At 45.6% G+C, this 15988-nt stretch overlaps 2 protein-coding genes across 2 annotated transcripts; both read right to left on the minus strand.

Moving 5' to 3' along the window:
* Positions 1-1188: 1188 nt before the first annotated feature.
* On the minus strand, positions 1189-3850 carry LOC122464658 (zinc finger and SCAN domain-containing protein 29-like). The gene is made up of 2 exons (XM_043540736.1): positions 2422-3850; positions 1189-1676 (listed from the first exon to the last, which is right to left on the minus strand). The coding sequence occupies exons 1-2, from the start codon at positions 3068-3070 to the stop codon at positions 1531-1533; spliced, it is 795 nt and encodes a 264-aa protein (XP_043396671.1). The 5' UTR covers positions 3071-3850; the 3' UTR covers positions 1189-1530.
* A 4767-nt stretch (positions 3851-8617) lies between these two features.
* CCR4 (C-C motif chemokine receptor 4) lies at positions 8618-12961 on the minus strand. The gene is made up of 2 exons (XM_007070683.4): positions 12810-12961; positions 8618-10446 (listed from the first exon to the last, which is right to left on the minus strand). Exon 2 carries the CDS (start codon positions 10434-10436, stop codon positions 9366-9368), a length of 1071 nt encoding a protein of 356 aa, XP_007070745.2. The 5' UTR covers positions 10437-10446; positions 12810-12961; the 3' UTR covers positions 8618-9365.
* Positions 12962-15988: the final 3027 nt, after the last annotated feature.

Genomic DNA, 15988 nt, shown 5'->3' on the forward strand with positions numbered 1-15988 from the left:
GAAAAGCATGTGGCGATTGCCATCTGGAAGCTGGCTACTCCAGACAGCTACCGATCAGTCGCTAACTAGTTTGGAACGGGCAAGTCGACCGTTGGAATTGTGTTGATGCAAGTGTGCGGGGCCATTAATCGCATCCTGCTCAGAAGAACCGTGACTCTGGGCAACATGCGTGACATTGTGGCTGGCTTTGCATAAAGGGGTTTCCCTAACTGCAGAGGGGCAATAGATGGCACGCATATTCCAATTCTGGCGCCAGCCCACCTACCCTCCAAGTACATAAATCGGAAGGGGTATTTCTCGATGGTTCTCCAGGCACTTGTGGATCACCACGGGCGTTTCACGGACATTAACACAGGCTGGTCTGGAAAGGTGCATGACGCACGCATCTTTTGGAACACTGGCCTGCAAGCAGGGACTTTCTTCTCAGATCAGAAGATCACCTTAGGGTGATCACAAAACGCCCATTGTGATACTTGGAGGCCCCACCTACCCTTTAATGCCATGGCTCATGAAACCATACACAGGGAGCCTTGACAGTAGCAAGGAGCAGTTCAACAACAGGCTGAGTCGGTGCAGAATGACTGAGTGTGCTTTTGGCCATTTAAAGGGCCGCTGGCACTGTCTGTATGAGAGGCTGGACCTGGCCAATAACATCCCTACGGTTATAGCCGCGTGCTGTACCCTCCATAACATTTGGGAAGGGAAGGGTGAAAGCTTCACTCAGGCATGGACTGCTGAGGTTCAATGCCTGGAGGCTGAATTTCAACAGCCAGAGAGCAGGGCTATTAGCGGGGCACAGCACGGGGCCATAAGGATTAGGGATGCCTTGAGGGAGCAATTCGATGCTGAACGCCACCAGTAGTGTTTGGTGCCCTGCATGGGAGTGAAGTGTAGTGGTTCTAATGCTAGTAGACATCTGTGTTAGCTACATATGATGCACTGACTAGCAGCGCCTGTTGCTTGCCTGGGCTATACTATCTTTTACTTAAAGCAATAAAGAATGTTTCCAAAGCCAAAAAATAATTTACTGAAAAGAAACCCAACTGCTGGAGAAACGTACATGGCATGACAACCTGTGCTGTGTGGAAGGAGGGAAGGGGGCGGGGTGGGGAATGGAACAATCACAGGTTTGCGTATGTCCTGTTATCATATTCAGCCTTCCTGTCTGGAGTGCTGTGCAATGAGTGCTGCACTGCAGGCTGGCTAAAATGCATGGTGATGGGGGTTGAGTGCAGTGGGTAAGGATTGTAGTCTGCAGGGCTGGGCGGTGAAGCTACAGGTGTTGGAGGCAGCTGGTGGTGATAAGAAACAGGATGTTGGGGAAACTGGCTTGGCGGTGACATGGGGGGTGCAAGGGAAAGAGTTCTGGGACAAGGGCTGCAGGGGTGGGTAGGTGCGGATCTACTCCGTGTGCAGAGCTACGAGCGCCTGCATCAAATCCACTTGGCGCTCCATAATGCTTAGGTGCTGCTCTGTGGTTTGTTGCTGGTGATCCGCATTCTCCTGGTGGACCCTCCTTTTGGTCTCCCACTACTTCTGTAGCTTTTGATTTTCAGTAAGGGACAGCTGCATGACTTCATGCAGAAGGTCTTCCTTGCTTCTTTGCGGCCGCTTCCTGAGTCTTTGCAGGATTTCAGCCATTGATAACAGGGACGGCTGGGATCTCAAGGTTGCATCTGTAAAGCCAAAATGCAACATTTAACAGAGTCAGCATTGTTAACACTAGACAGAGGAATGATTCTGCCAAACTTAAAGACCAGCACAGTGCACACAATAGCACAAGCTGCCTGTCCCAAGGTGAGCGCACATAACCCACAAGAGTCCCGAAAAGGTGAGTAACCACGGGGCGGGGCAAGGGGGGACTGATTGTTCCAAGGCCGTACTGTTTTCTGGGGTCCTGTGTCTTGGAGAGAGCCAACAGCTGCAGGGGGCCCTTATACTCAACACTGTTCCCACATTTGCAACAGGATGGGTTCGTCCTGGAAGACATCTTGCTGCTGAGGGTGACCTGGGAAGCAAGGGAGGGTTTTCTGTAATGATGTAGCTTCCACCCTGGCCCTTATGCAGCTTGCCTGTGTGCACCAATGGTTCCCCCACCCCTCACGGCACAGTGGTGCGGATATGTTAGGCTTACTGGGACAAGGAGCACAGTAGCTCTCCCAAGGAACCTGCGCAAGTAGATTGCCCAGTTTCTGCATGAGACCTTCGATGAGATCACTGAGGCAGATTACTGCGATGTGAGAGCACATCAGTGCCCTATTCCGCATCTAGGTATGCACACAGCCCTAACCATTCTTTCTGCAGTCCTCCTCGCCCCAACAGCCCGCACCCAGCAACTCCCTTCTCAAAGTAAAAGCTGCTTAGCGGGCACCTCCTCTGCTGTTTGTTCTTCCCCAAGCACCATCTGCTGCAACTGGCTACCTTCTTCCTGGCTTGAAAACAGCTCCTGGCTGCATGCATCTATGGATGCTGGGCCATCCTCTGGTTCTGGGTTCCTCTCCTTCTCAGCACCCTCGCTCCCGCTTTCCTCCTCCTGCCTTTTTGCACTCTGGGCTGCCACAGCCTCTGAAGTGTCCCATGCGTTCTTCAGAGTGGAGCTGGGGTTGGCCCCAAGTATCTTGTCCAGCTCTTTGTAGAACCGGCAGGTCACGGGGGCAGCACCGGAGTGGCTGTTTGCCTCCTGCGCTTTGTGGTAGGTGTTCCGCAGCTCCTTCACTTTAACCCTGCACTGCAGTGTGTCCCAGTCATGGCCCCTTTCTATCAGGGCCCTTAATATCTGCCCGTAGGTATCGTAATTCCTACGGCTGGCGCGCAGCTGGGACTGGACAGCTTCCTCCCTCCAAACACTGATGAGGTCCAGCACCTCGCCATTGCTCCATACTGGGGATCGCCTAGCGGGTGGAGGCAAGGTCATCTGGACAGATGCGGCGAGCACTCCATGCCTTGCTGAGCAAACAGGAAGGGGACTTTCAAAATTCCCAGAGAATTTAAAGGGCGGGTCTGACAGTTGGTCACCTGAGGGCAGGGCAGTAAAATTCAAAGTGATGACCAGAGTGGCTAGAACAGGCATTGCAGGACACTTCCTGGAGGCTGATCAGAGTGCATTATAGACCAGGGCATCCACACTGGCGCCGGGGCACAGCAAGCTCTGTTCTCGTGGAGGTGGATTTCCAGGAGTGCTCCAGCCGCAGAGTCCGGGTGCTCTATGTGCCTTGCCAGTGTGGACACCTCAGGAGTTATGGCGCCCGGAGCTGATTTAATGCACTTTAACTTGCAAGTGTAGCCAAGCCCTAAATGTCTGCAGGTGTTGACTGCCTGGCTTCTGACTCAGCAGCAACATGTGTGAATTTCTCAGCATAAAGAGGGTTTTCCTCCAGTAACTTAGTATCTATGTTTAACATGAAATGCTGAGTGGGTGTCACTGACATGCATTTGAAGCAAAATAAAAAAGCAGCTTTGGTAATGTCTATACTTATTCAGCTTTGCTTTTCTCTTCACTTCACTTCAGTCCCTGCTAATGACACTAAGCACTCACTGCACTAGCGACTGTCCCTGGTAAACAGAGAGCATATTCTTCTCTTTGTAGCAATATATCTTAAATAGTTTGGTTGCTTGTTTGTTTTTTAAATAACTGCAAACAAAAAACCCCCAGTCATTTTTGATAAAATGAAAAACTGGCACATGTCAGTATCCTGGAAGTTTTGGGGAGTGGGTGTGGGGGGGCGGGGAAGAGTGTTGGTCCACCTGAAATCATGTGAAAAACTGAAATGTGTGGTTACTGTACACAAACTGCATCCTCTGTATTGCTCAGAAGCAAAAAGTTAACACCTGTCAAAACTTCAGAAGCAGATCCTTCAAGATTAGTTGAAACAAAACCACTAAAACAAAAAGATAAGCTCTTTCATACTATTAGGTGTGATAATTGACTCACGTATAGAAAAGAACTGGCAGGTGCTCCGTACTGAGCAGAGGATGAAATGATCTCTAGCCCATATACATACATGCAACAATCCTGGCCCTGGCTTACTTATACATTCTAAAGTCAGGCAATACCAGTAAAACACACTCAACACTGATTTTAGTGGGAGGTAGGTTTACCCATGGGAGGGGGCAGATTTTTTCCCTGCCTTTTTTTTTTTTTTTTAAAAGCATGTTAAATGTAACAAGAAAGTGGCCATAGCCACAAAGTTTGGCTTCTGAGTTCAGGGAAGCTCAGATTTGTGGTACCAGTGAGGGTTCATTCTAGAAAGAGACCTGATCAGCAATAGGTCCACATCTGAATCAACAATGCCCTGTTGTGTTCTTGGTTGCCTACATTTCTGGCAGTGGCATGTGCTTTCACTGTTTGCTGTGTTACAATAAGATTATCAGCATTACTATGGCTATGATGTGGTGACAAGATTTTCTGCACCTGCAATCTTATAATGCTTATATCAACCATTCCTTTCCAGTCTTGTGCTTATAATAAGCCCTTCGTGTCTTTCTCTAATGAAATCATTGAGGTGCTTTTATGCATTTTAAGTGCTTTTCTCAATAGTTTTAAATGCTGTTGCCAAATAACTTTTAATTTATAGCAATAACGGCACCTAACTGGCTTGAACAAATAACCGTATGTTTAAACTCAAGCTAATAAACCGGGTGGTAGAGGGGGGAGATGCTGCTCTAAACGCAAGTGTTAGGAGTCCTGGTAGAAAAGGAATATGTACGTCCTGGAGTTGGGGCATGTCACAGTTATGGGTCTCCTGCTGATGACAGAGGAGCACTGATGTTGCTGAGGCAGCCGTGCATCCTCACAACCTAGCTAAACAGATGACAGGACAAAGGCAAGAATATGGGCATAAAATGAGCAATCTAGGACAAAGAATTGGATAGAAACCTTGGCTCCCAATGCTGGAATTTCCCCTGGCTGACTATAAGGGCTTCATCGCAAAATCAAAAGGGACAGATACAATGTAATTTGGAGGTTCCGAATAAAATTTATATTGCTGTAACTTTCCTTCGCTTTCTGTATAAAGCGTGCCTGAAATGACGCAAGCTCCTGGAAAAACCACGCCAGAACCCCCTGTTTCTAAAACCACTGCACTTAGGTTCCTGTACCTTCTTCACATGGTCTTCAAGTCAACTAAGGAGAGGATTAAATACTACATAAAATACCAGATGGGTGTTCTGTGGAACTGAGATGTGGAAACACCAGTCTAAGAATAACTCACTCAAGCATCTGCTATCGTCCTTTGTGGTTCAGTAGCTCTGGACACAAAAGAATGAACTGCTTGGAAACTATTGTTCAGCTAAAGTGATTCTTCATTCATGTTCTTAGTGATAGTGACATTTGAAAGCCACGCTTTATTTTCGGAGCTGTTCTTAATACCTAGCTCTTATATGGTGCTTTTCAGGAGCAGGTTGCCAAGTGCTTTACGAGGAAGGTCACCATCATCATCCCTATTTTGCCAATGGGAGGGATGATCATCTAGCCGGGACAGCCAGAAATAGAACTCCCGTCGCCTGAATTCCAGTTCAGTGCTCTATCCACTAGGCCACTCCCTCAGCTGTACAGAATTCTGGCTGCTGATCCAGCTGGTGCAGTGAATAATTGACTCTGATCACATCATTCAATGGTGCCCTCACCACTCTCCAATCATCCTCAGGAAAAGCTGACAGTGCCCAGCTTTCACATATGTAGGTTTCTCTAGGATCAGTTTTATAGTGCTTAAAATTCTCTCTCCATTGAACAGTTCAGTGGTTGTCAACTTCATTGGCACCTGTGGTCCATTAATTACTGTGGCTGACATTCACCCCAGCAGGGAGATTGCACACAAAGCAGTCTCTGTGCCAGCTAAACCCTGTCATGCCCCAAGTGAGTGAGTGTGTGAGGGGTCAGACTGAACTGCCATTGAAGTGGTTGCCTCTGAGTTCTGGAAAGAAAAGGCTCTATTCAAGTCAGTGTTGAAATGGGAAGTTGGTGCAGGCCTAGGGAAGGGGTTGCTGATTCCACATGTGTGGATCCAGTGTTCCAAACTCTCCAGAAGAGTGTGTGCAGAGGGACCGTTGCCCGTATTCTGCTCATAGGCTGGAAGAGCAGCTGTTGTGCGCCTGGATTTCATTCCCTGGTGGAGCTCTGGGCACAAGACCTTTTGATTTGGTGATTGCACAGTGATGAAGGAACTTCAGCCTGTGTGAATAATAATCCCACATTGACTGAGTGTTACCATCCATTGTCATCTGCTTATAGTCCATTGATTTCACTAATCCTTATTTTACTATGACGGGTAGCAAGTGCATGATTTTTCTCAGCAATAAACAAATTCCATTATCAGCCCCAGACTATTTACCTTTCCAAAGAGCATGCTCACCCTTTTTCCACCTGATTATAAGGGTTGCAGAGTTTGGTCCAGAGAGAATAATTCTATCTTGCAGTCCTGCTTGCAGGCTAGTCTTATTACAAAACTGGTAAATGAATGTATGCAGATCAGCATTTACTGTGGAGTTAATATCATGGAACCAATACATCATTGGTGTCTTGCGTGTGCTTAGGAACATATGAGTTGCCCAAGTGGATCAGACCCATGGTCCTTCTAACTCAGGATACTGTCTTTGACAGTAGCCAGCATAAGATGCTTCAGAAGAATGTGCAAGAAACTTACTGCTGGTCACTTATGAATTAACTTGCCCATAGTGGAGGTTTCTTCTTAACCCAATAGTCAGTGGTTTGCTAATGCACTAAAGCATGAAGGGCTGTAGCCTTTCTTCAGGAAAAACATTCTATCTAATGCACAGTAACATACTACATGGAAATTCTCATTGTCCATATGATATTCTAATCTTTATGTGAAGATCTTGGTTTCAGTGGTATCTGATGGTATCACAGGTTAATTCTGAAGTGGTTTTTTTTTTTTTTAAGTCTTTTAATCAGTTTAAAATCTGTTGCTGTTGAATTTAACTGAATGGCCCCATGCTACAGGGTGTCACTGGCCCTTTAAAAGGGAAGAGACCAGCGCCTATGACAGGTCAACTGACCTTCTGTTAGACCTCAGGCATCTGGGCCCTGGAGGGAGGAGAGCTGGGTGAGTCAGACAGGAAATGGGCAGAGAGAATTGCTGACATGGGGCTCCCAGTGCTGCTCCCTGGGAACAGGGAGACAGGCCAGGAGACCTGGGTAGTAGGAGAAGGAAGCGCTGGAGCAAGAGAGGCCACTGCCCTGCTCAAAGGGCAGGGAGCTGGGAAAGCTCCCAGGAGAGATGTGAGACTTCTATTATGCCCAAGGACAGAGTTTGCATTAGTGGCTTGTTTGAGCTTTTGCACATTGGTGGATAACCCTGGGAGCCCTCCAGCCGAAAGGACAAGTGAGACGGATGAAGAGCCTGGTGTCACAGAAGGTGGTGGAGCCAGAATCCTTTGAGTCATGGTACTGAGCTTCAATTTGTGATCTGAGGTGTCAAAATTAATAAATTAACCTGTTGCAAGTTCCTGTTGAAGCTGGAGAAGGATTCTTGAGGGGCCCCAAGAAGGGGAAACTGATGGTGGGATGCCTGCAAGACCACCCCACACCAGAAGAAGGCCTTTCCAGGTGGTAATCCTATGACAGCCTGTCTTGTGAGAGAGGGTAGATAGTAGGGAGGGGCGTTGTCCCCCAAATTGTATAGCTTGATGGGGGGGGGGGGCAATGTAAAGGTTCGGCTGCCCCCGAACAGCTCGAGTCACATACAGGCCCCGCCTTACCTTCAATCTTCCCTCCTGGAAAGCAGCGGCCCCTCCCTGCACTGCCCAGCTGTTGCTTCCCACAGGCAGCTTGCAGCACATTTCACCCAGTCTTTGAGGTCACTTATCCCATGTCATTTTATTATGTTTATTACAGTAGTGCCTAAGGGCAGCTCCAGAAGCCTAGGCACTGTGCAGGCAGAGTAGTGGAAGGTCTCTGCCTCTAAAGAGAAGGTAGGAGAAGGATTCTAGCTCGCCAGCAGAAGGACCCATGTGATGGCAGCAAACGCCAGGTTAGTGGCACCGTTTTTTTTAATGGTTAGGTTTAGTTGGGGATCAGCTAAATGGGACGGGGATGAGGGGGGCAGGGCAGGGGAGAAGGGGATAAGAGGGGCATGTGTGAAGTCACGCTGAGGTGAAGAGACCGTGAGGGAAAGGAAGGGTTGAAGCAAACAGCACAGGGCAGAGAACGTCCAGTCAAAACTGCAGAAAGTTCTCTGAATGTCTAAAGGTCCCTGTTTCGGAGCAGAAGCAGCCAATTAGCTGTGCCAAGGCCACACTGGGGCCGGGGGGGAAGAGGGAGAGGCATCCCCGAGGTCCTAGTGCCCAAATGGGGTGGTCTCTCCTGCGCAGTACATGGTCCAGGGGGATGCTCGGAGGAGGGGTGACCCTGGCTGGGCCCTCTTTTCTCCCTCACCCCTAATGCAGTGGTCCCTGCTTTGGCAGCTTCTCCCCCTACCAACTGAAGACTTTTGTTGCTTAATGTCTTTTTGTGAGGGGGCATTTTTCAAAGGCTTCTTAGTCTTGTTTTTTAAAAAGGGTGTTTAAAGTAATTTCACTTAGAAATGTGACTAGGAACAAGATGTTTTAAATGATGTGCATAGGATGCATTGTAGGTTTTTAAAAAAAGCCTCATTTTTTATTTAAAAATATTTCTGACAATGTCCATGTTAATTATTATATAAAACTGCTCTTCTAGGTAACAACATGATGGCAGGTTCGTTCAAAATGTCTATATATGTGTGAAGACTTGTATAAAAAAGCATACATATGTGGTACAACATACTGTACAATTTAGGTCTTGGTGAACAGCAAGATTTTAAATATATCTTGTTTCCGTTTTCTTAGACACAAAGTATGTATTATCTAGGAAATATTCAACAAGAAAGCGTGCTAAAGAGACAATTATACTCTAGGACTCTGCTCTAACAAACCCTATGCCAATAAGTGGATTGGGCCCAGTACACTAAATATGATGATCCCTGAATATGCCAAGATTTCCAAAGCATTTTGTGATGACTGTTGATCTCCGCCCCTCCCCTTTTCCCCCCCCCTAGTGGGGCTCGCTGTTGGTGCTGATGAAGAGCAAAAGGCACAGCATAGCACTGTAAATGCAGGTGGTGTTGCCACTTGTTGACACTGATTTGTAATATGAAATGAATTTTACATTTCCAAAAGCCTAGCCTAGGTTCCAGTTCTCAAACATTTTTCTCTTTTTTTCCTCACTACACTCAAAAAATTCCAGAGGCAGGACTGAAAGCTTATGGTCCATTTATTTTAAGGTGCTGGCTTATTTTTAAATGCACATCTTTTCAGCTTAAATGAGACCCTTTTTAATGTTGTGGTGATTGTTAGTTTTTCTTGTAACTGTGGTAGACACTGCAGGATCTTTACAGAGCGTCTTGATCCTTAGTAGACTGTGTGTGGAATGAACTGGTTGATTCGGCGTGGTAAGTGGTGAGAAGTCCACAGCGTTTAAAAAACATTCTAGGTACCCCCCAGCTCTTAAAGAGCAACTTCACATACTTCTTGAATTTTTCCCCCATAAAGAAATAGATAATGGGATTGAGACAACAGTGGAAAAAAGCCAGTGTTTCTGTCCCTTGCATTGCATAGTCCAAATCTTTGCTGATTTTACACATTGTAATGAAACCCAGGTCTAGCAACAATTGTAAGAAAAGCACAATGTTGTAAGGGGTCCAAAAAACAAAAAACACAATCATGACAGCAAAGATCATCTTTACAGCCTTATTCTTTTTCTCACTTCTACAGTACAGCAAGGTTTTAATGATCATTGAGTAGCAAAAAATCATAACCACTGAAGGTATCATGAGCCCTAGGATATTGACTTCCAAAGAGGAGAAAATCCTCCAGTTTGTGGAATTACCAGGGTACCGTGGTTTGCAGGTGGTATGATTGCGTTCCTTGTAGGATTCACTAAATATCAGCTCTGGAACTGAGGCTGAAATGGCTACTAACCATACAATAAGACTGGTAAAGATGCCATAGGTGACTGTTCTTGCTCTCAAGGCAAGCACAGCATGAACTATTGCCAAGTATCTATCTATGCTCATGAGCATAATAAAAAATATCCCACTGTAAAACCCAACCAGATAGATCCAAGAAATGATTTTACACAATCCGTCCCCGAAAACCCACTGATCTGCTGCATAATAAGACCAGAAGGGAAGGGAGAAAACAAACAGCAAATCTGAGATTGCGAGGTTGAGCAGATAAACGTCGGTCATGCTCTTCAGCCTCTTGTATTTTAACAGGACCAAAATGACTAGAGAGTTCCCCACCAAGCCAAGCAGGAATACCAGAGAGTAAAGCGTGGGCAGAAAATGTGATCCAAACTTCTTGATGCCTTCTTTACTGCAAGGTTTTGAAGAATCATCATAAATGTCAATATAGACATATGGAAACGGATAGTCGTAGACTGTTGGGGTGGTTGTTTTCATTTTCCACTTCCTGAGAAGAAGCAGATACAAATGTTAATAGATTCTCAAGGGGGAGTTAAAAATCTTTACCTGAAATAGAGGCAACTTTGAAACAGTATCACCAAAAAGAAAAGGAGTACTTGTGGCACCGCAGAGACTAACCAATTTATTTGAGCATAAGCTTTGCTCAAATAAATTGGTTAGTCTCTAAGGTGCCACAAGTACTCCTTTTCTTTTTGTGAATACAGACTAACACGGCTGTTACTCTGAAAAAAGTATCACCAAAGAAGTCTTTGAAAAGAACTTGAATAAGAATGAAGGCTTTGCAGTTCTAATGCACATTTCGTCTGAGGTTTGAAACTCTAGGTTTTTGGTGGATCCAGATCTCAGTTAGCATTAAAGATTTACAAATCCATACTGGACAGAAATGGGGGCCATTCCCTGATATGTTAATGGACACTTCTAGCACTATTTAGCGCTACATAAGAGTTTAGGGCAGGGGCGGGCAAACTTTTTGGCCTGAGGACAATTTGGGTTTCAGAAACTGTATGGAGGGCTGGTTAGGGGAGGCTGTGCCTCCCCAAACAGCCACGCATGGCCCGGCCCCCGCCCCCTATCTGACCCCCCCCCGCCCGGTTCTAGGCCCCTGGTGGCCCCCCCCGGGACTCCTGCCCCATCCAACCCTCCTGTCCCCTGATGGCCCCGCCGGGACCGCTGCCCCCCCCCCCCATCCAACCCCTCCTCTCATTCCTTGACTGCCCCCCGGGACCCCTACCCCATTCAACAGCCCCCCCCATTCCTGACTGCCCGGACCCCTATCCACACCCCCGCCCCCGACCACCACCCCGAACTCCCCTGCCCTCTATTCCACCCCCCCTACTCCCTGCCCCCTTATCACGCTGCCTGGAGCACCAGTGGCTGGTGGTGCTACAGACACGCTGCCCGGAGCACCAGGATAGGCTGCCGTGCCACCTGGCTGGAGCCAGCCACACCACCGCACAGCACAGAGCACTGGGTCAGGCTGCAGCTGTGTGGCCCAGCAAGGGCTCGTAGCCCCACCACGCAGAGCATTGCACTGGCGGCGCAGTGAGCTGAGGCTGTGGGAGAGGGGAAACAGCAGAGGAGGGGCTGGGGGCTAGCCCCCCGGGCCGGGAGCTCAGGGGCCGGGTTGGAGGGTCCCGCGGGCTGGATGTGGTCTGCGGGCTGTAGTTTGCTCACCTCTGGTTTAGGGCATGCAGTGGGGCTGTTTGTTTTCAGTTGAAACTGCAGCTTGAAGGGAGGCGGGTGGAGTTTAATTAGCAAAATAAGTGACAGAAATCCTTCAAACCTTGGAACCAAATCATAAGCACTGAAATCCTAGTCCCAATGAAGTAAGTGATAAAACTCCAATTGACTTCCACCACTGTATTTACTCAGGCAAATGTTGACTAAGGAGGAGTGAAAAATAAACAAGGACCTGAGCATGACTCATTTTTAAAGCACTACTCCTTTTTAATGCAATGTTTATGCAGTTCCTGAATATCAGCAATAGGACTCTCTTACTTAACAGTACCAGCACTTAACTTGCTGTCCAGAAAATATGTATGTATTTTCAGTAGTCTCTTTCTTCAGTGGCCAAGTGAATTTGTCACATTAATATGCATGTTCTGTTTTAATAGATGTATTTTAATTGGCATTATTTTAAAAAGGCTACACTGCTCAGTTGGTGAACACAGCATAAAAAGACTGCATGTGAAAAGGTAACAATAGCATTATTCATCCAAGCATTTCCTAGCTTTTTGCCAAAGTGAATTAAGTCTCTCCACATTTTTGGAGGTTGGTAAGTATCCCTATTTGTAGAAAAGGAGAAAATTAAACTGAGTAGGATTAAGTGACTTGTCTAAGGTTGCACAGTGAGTTCGTGCTAGGACCAGGGACCGAATCTGTAATGGCTGTTTCCAAGTTTTATGCTCCAGTCAGAAGAGAGAACTCCTGTCCACCCTGTAGTTGTGTTATATTGCAGATAGATATTGACTTCTTAAGCTGAAGTACAAATTTCATTAAACACCAATAGGGGGAAAAAAGAAGGACTTTTAAACCAGTGGTCTATAATTGCTTTTAGTGCCAGAGTATATAAACTGAACAACTCACAAGAATTAGTTAGAAGTCATTGCAACTAGATTCAGACATTTTAGTTAATTTTAAAATGCAAATTCTACCCTTTTGTAATAAAATAAAAACTAAACATGAAAATTTTGATTATGCCCATGTTTGAAAATTGTTCAATTTCAAAGTGAAGCAATAGCAGAAAGAAAACTCCTTAAAGTATATGAATACTTGCATAATCATATATACAAAACAAATGTATAAAATATACAAAATCATTGTTTCTGAATTGCATTTTGTAAATTGTACCTTTTTTCTCCCCCTTCACAATTGATCTGAAGAAACCCTTTGCCTGAAAGTGCAGAATCTCCTGTTTTCTGGGTAAGTAGGTGGCTTGCTCACTGCAACAGTGAATGTGATGTGGCATAATCTGAAAGGAAGTTCAAGGTTTTCGTTGGGGAGTCTGTCCCAGAGCAGAGACATCTAATTCTTGTGATAATGAGATGAGATAATGTGCCTTTAAAATATATATATTGAAACAACCACCACTTCCCTGTGAATGCTGTGAGGCAGGGATTAGTGTGTCTTATTCCTTCTAGCTTTCTCCATTTCCAACTGGTGATTGGTCTTCTGCTTGTGTCTCTTTCTGAATTTACTTGAACACAGTTGCTCCCTTGTTTTCATTTCTCCCAGCTATTCCTCAAGGACCTGAGAGGTCATGAAAGTTTTATGGGATCTTCCTGATGTGAGTAGTTCATTGACTCCAATATAATATCGACCCAAGAGGATTACTCCTATGAAAAGGGACTAAAGGATGAGTTAATTAAAAGCTGAGAAAAGTGCCTATAATATACACTTTGAGCTGTTTAATAATCTGTTTGGTTTTATCTTTGCACTTGGGCTTTCCACATTTTGCTTTAACATAATTCTCTAAAGCAGGGGTTTTCCAATGCCTTCCATGTGTGTACAATGTCTTAATAGGGAGATTGTCACCTGGTTCCCCTAGCATGGCATTGAAAAAGCATAGATCGCCTCCCTCTTATTTATGGTGGTGTGGCCACTTTTCCCTCATTTACAAACACATCTAATTCCTTTGGCAGTTGCAAGAATTGCTTCAATGGAAAATAATATCAAGAAATTACTGTGTATTTCTAGCTGGCTTTAATGTAATACGTCGTGACTGAATGCTCCCCTGTATTCACACCCTAGTCACTATTGTAATAATCTTTGTACAAAATATGCCTTGTGAGGTAGCATTTGAAAATTAATAATGTGTTGGTCAATAATATCATGGTGAAATGTACATTGTCGTTGTCATCATGTTCCTATTACGCCTCTGGAGTTTAGGGCAGTGACGAAGCTCCTCCACGGCTGTCGGTTTCTGGCAAGCCTTTCAATGGTTCCCCAGCTCTGCCCCAGGTTTTTCAGCTCAGTTTCCACAGCTCTTCACCATGTTGTTTTCAGGTGGCCTTGTTTTCGCTTGCCTTCATGTGTCCATCTTATTGCTAGTCTGGTGATGGAATCAGTTTCCATCTGAAGCACATGACCGATCCATCTCCAGTGCCTCCTGGCAATGATGGTGCTCAGATCCTCTTGGCTGCATTGTGTCACTAGATCTTGGTTTGAGATTGTTCTGGGCCAAAAGATACAGAGGATTTTTCTGAGGCAGGTTGTATGGAATGAAGACAGTTTGGACATGTCATACTTTCTCATTCCCCTGCATTCTGCACTATGAAGTAGTGTTGAAAGTACGCAGCTCTGATAAATCTTGCGTTTGGTTTTGGTGTTGTATTTTGATGATTTCCAGACTGTATTTGAGCTCCTGAAGGTGTTCCTGGCTTTATTGATTTTGTTCCGGATGTCCTGGCTTGTCCTGTCGTGGATGATGGTGCTGCCCAAGCATGTGAATGTTTCCACACTGGTGAGAACATAATCCTCTATCCATACTGGTGATGGTAAGGCAATATTAAAAGTCATGATATCTATCTTCTTATTGCAGTTGATTTTCAGTCCAGTTTGCTGGCTGAATGCATTGAGTCCAGTTGTTTTTTCTTGTATGTGGTGTTGGGTATGTGATAGGAGAGCAAAATCATTTGCGAAGTCCAGGTCTTCAAGGAATGAGAAGAGTGTCCATTTAATGCCTCCTGGCATGTCTTCTGTTGTACGCTGCTGTGACGTTCACCTTTGATGTTATCTGGTCCGGTGATCTACTATACCTCTGCAATCCTTGACTCTGGGAGCCAGCCTTACCCTGCTTTGCTGTGAGAACTCCCACTCCTGGGCTGTTCACACACAGCCTCTGGCATATAAGCTGCTCCCAGCTACTTGCAAACGACGCTAGCCAATATCTCCGGTTCCAGACACAATCCAGTTATGCCTGCTGGACGCTGCAAGCTTATGAGTTTGTCAATTTAATGAAGAAATTGATATATACCAGGCTTGTTACCCTAAGGGGAGCCTCTGGCACACTTCAAACCAAATGCACTGCTTCAGGTAGAATAAAAAACAAATGTATTAACTGTAAAGATAGATTTTAAGTGATTATAAGTCAAAGCATAACAAGTCAGATTTGGTCAAATGAAATAAAAGCAAAACGCATTCTAAGCTGCTCTTCACACTTTCAGTGTCCTTAAAAACTTAGATGCTTCTCACCACAGGCTGGCTGGTTACTTTTCAGTCAGGCTTTCCCCTTTGATCAGAGTTTCAGTTGCTTGGTGGTGGTGCCTGTAGATCTAGGTGGAAGAGAGAGAGCATGACAAAATGTCTCTCCCTTTATTATGTCCTTTCTTTCCTCTTGGCTTTGCCCCCACCCTCACCTTCAGAGTCAAGTGAGCATTACCTCATCACAGTCCCAAACGACCAAAGGAAGGGGGTGACTCCCTCAAGGGTCTAACAGATTCTTTTGTTGCTGCCTAAGCCAGTGTCCATTGTTCCTGTGAGGTTGGGCTGGGTTTGTCCCATCTATGCCCTGATGAGGTGTGAACTGCCTCTTTTCTTGGAGAGTTTTTGCATGGGCTTGCTTTAAGCCATGAGGATACATTTTCAGCCTCGTAACTATATATATGAAATTATAACCTTACTGTAACAATTACTATAACATCACTATAAAAACATGCTCAGTGCATTATAAGCCTTCTGAAGACACCCAGCATGATAAACTTTGCATTGGATACCATACAATCATTTTATAAAGATGAACATGGGGATGTAGGATGTTCCCACGAGGTACAGAGCATCACAGTTGCATTACCCAATTGATGGCAATGTTGAAGAGGATTGCAGACATGATACAGCCGTGATGTATTCCTGTTTTGACTTCAAAACTGAGCTCACTGTGATCAACACTATATGTAAAGTTGAAATAGAAGCTGTCAAGGTTCCTTCCCCCTCTGAACTCTAGGGTACAGATGTGGGGACCTGCATGAAAGACCCCCTAAGCTTATTCTTGCCAACTTAGGTTAAAAACTTTCCCGAGCTACAAACTTTGC

Source organism: Chelonia mydas, chromosome 2 (assembly GCF_015237465.2).
Source record: "Chelonia mydas isolate rCheMyd1 chromosome 2, rCheMyd1.pri.v2, whole genome shotgun sequence".
Taxonomy (NCBI): domain Eukaryota; kingdom Metazoa; phylum Chordata; order Testudines; family Cheloniidae; genus Chelonia; species Chelonia mydas.

What these genes read in the sequence shown, in the direction of transcription:
- LOC122464658 (XM_043540736.1), bottom strand. Translation starts at nt 3,070, where the DNA reads ATGCCTGTTCTAGCCACTCTGGTCATCACTTTGAATTTTACTGCCCTG. An exon ending in GTTTTCAAGCCAGGAAGAAG is followed by an intron (nt 1,677 to 2,421) that starts GTAGCCAGTTGC and finishes TTGGCTTTACAG; the next exon opens with ATGCAACCTTGAGATCCCAG.
- CCR4 (XM_007070683.4), bottom strand. Translation starts at nt 10,436, where the DNA reads ATGAAAACAACCACCCCAACAGTCTACGACTATCCGTTTCCATATGTC.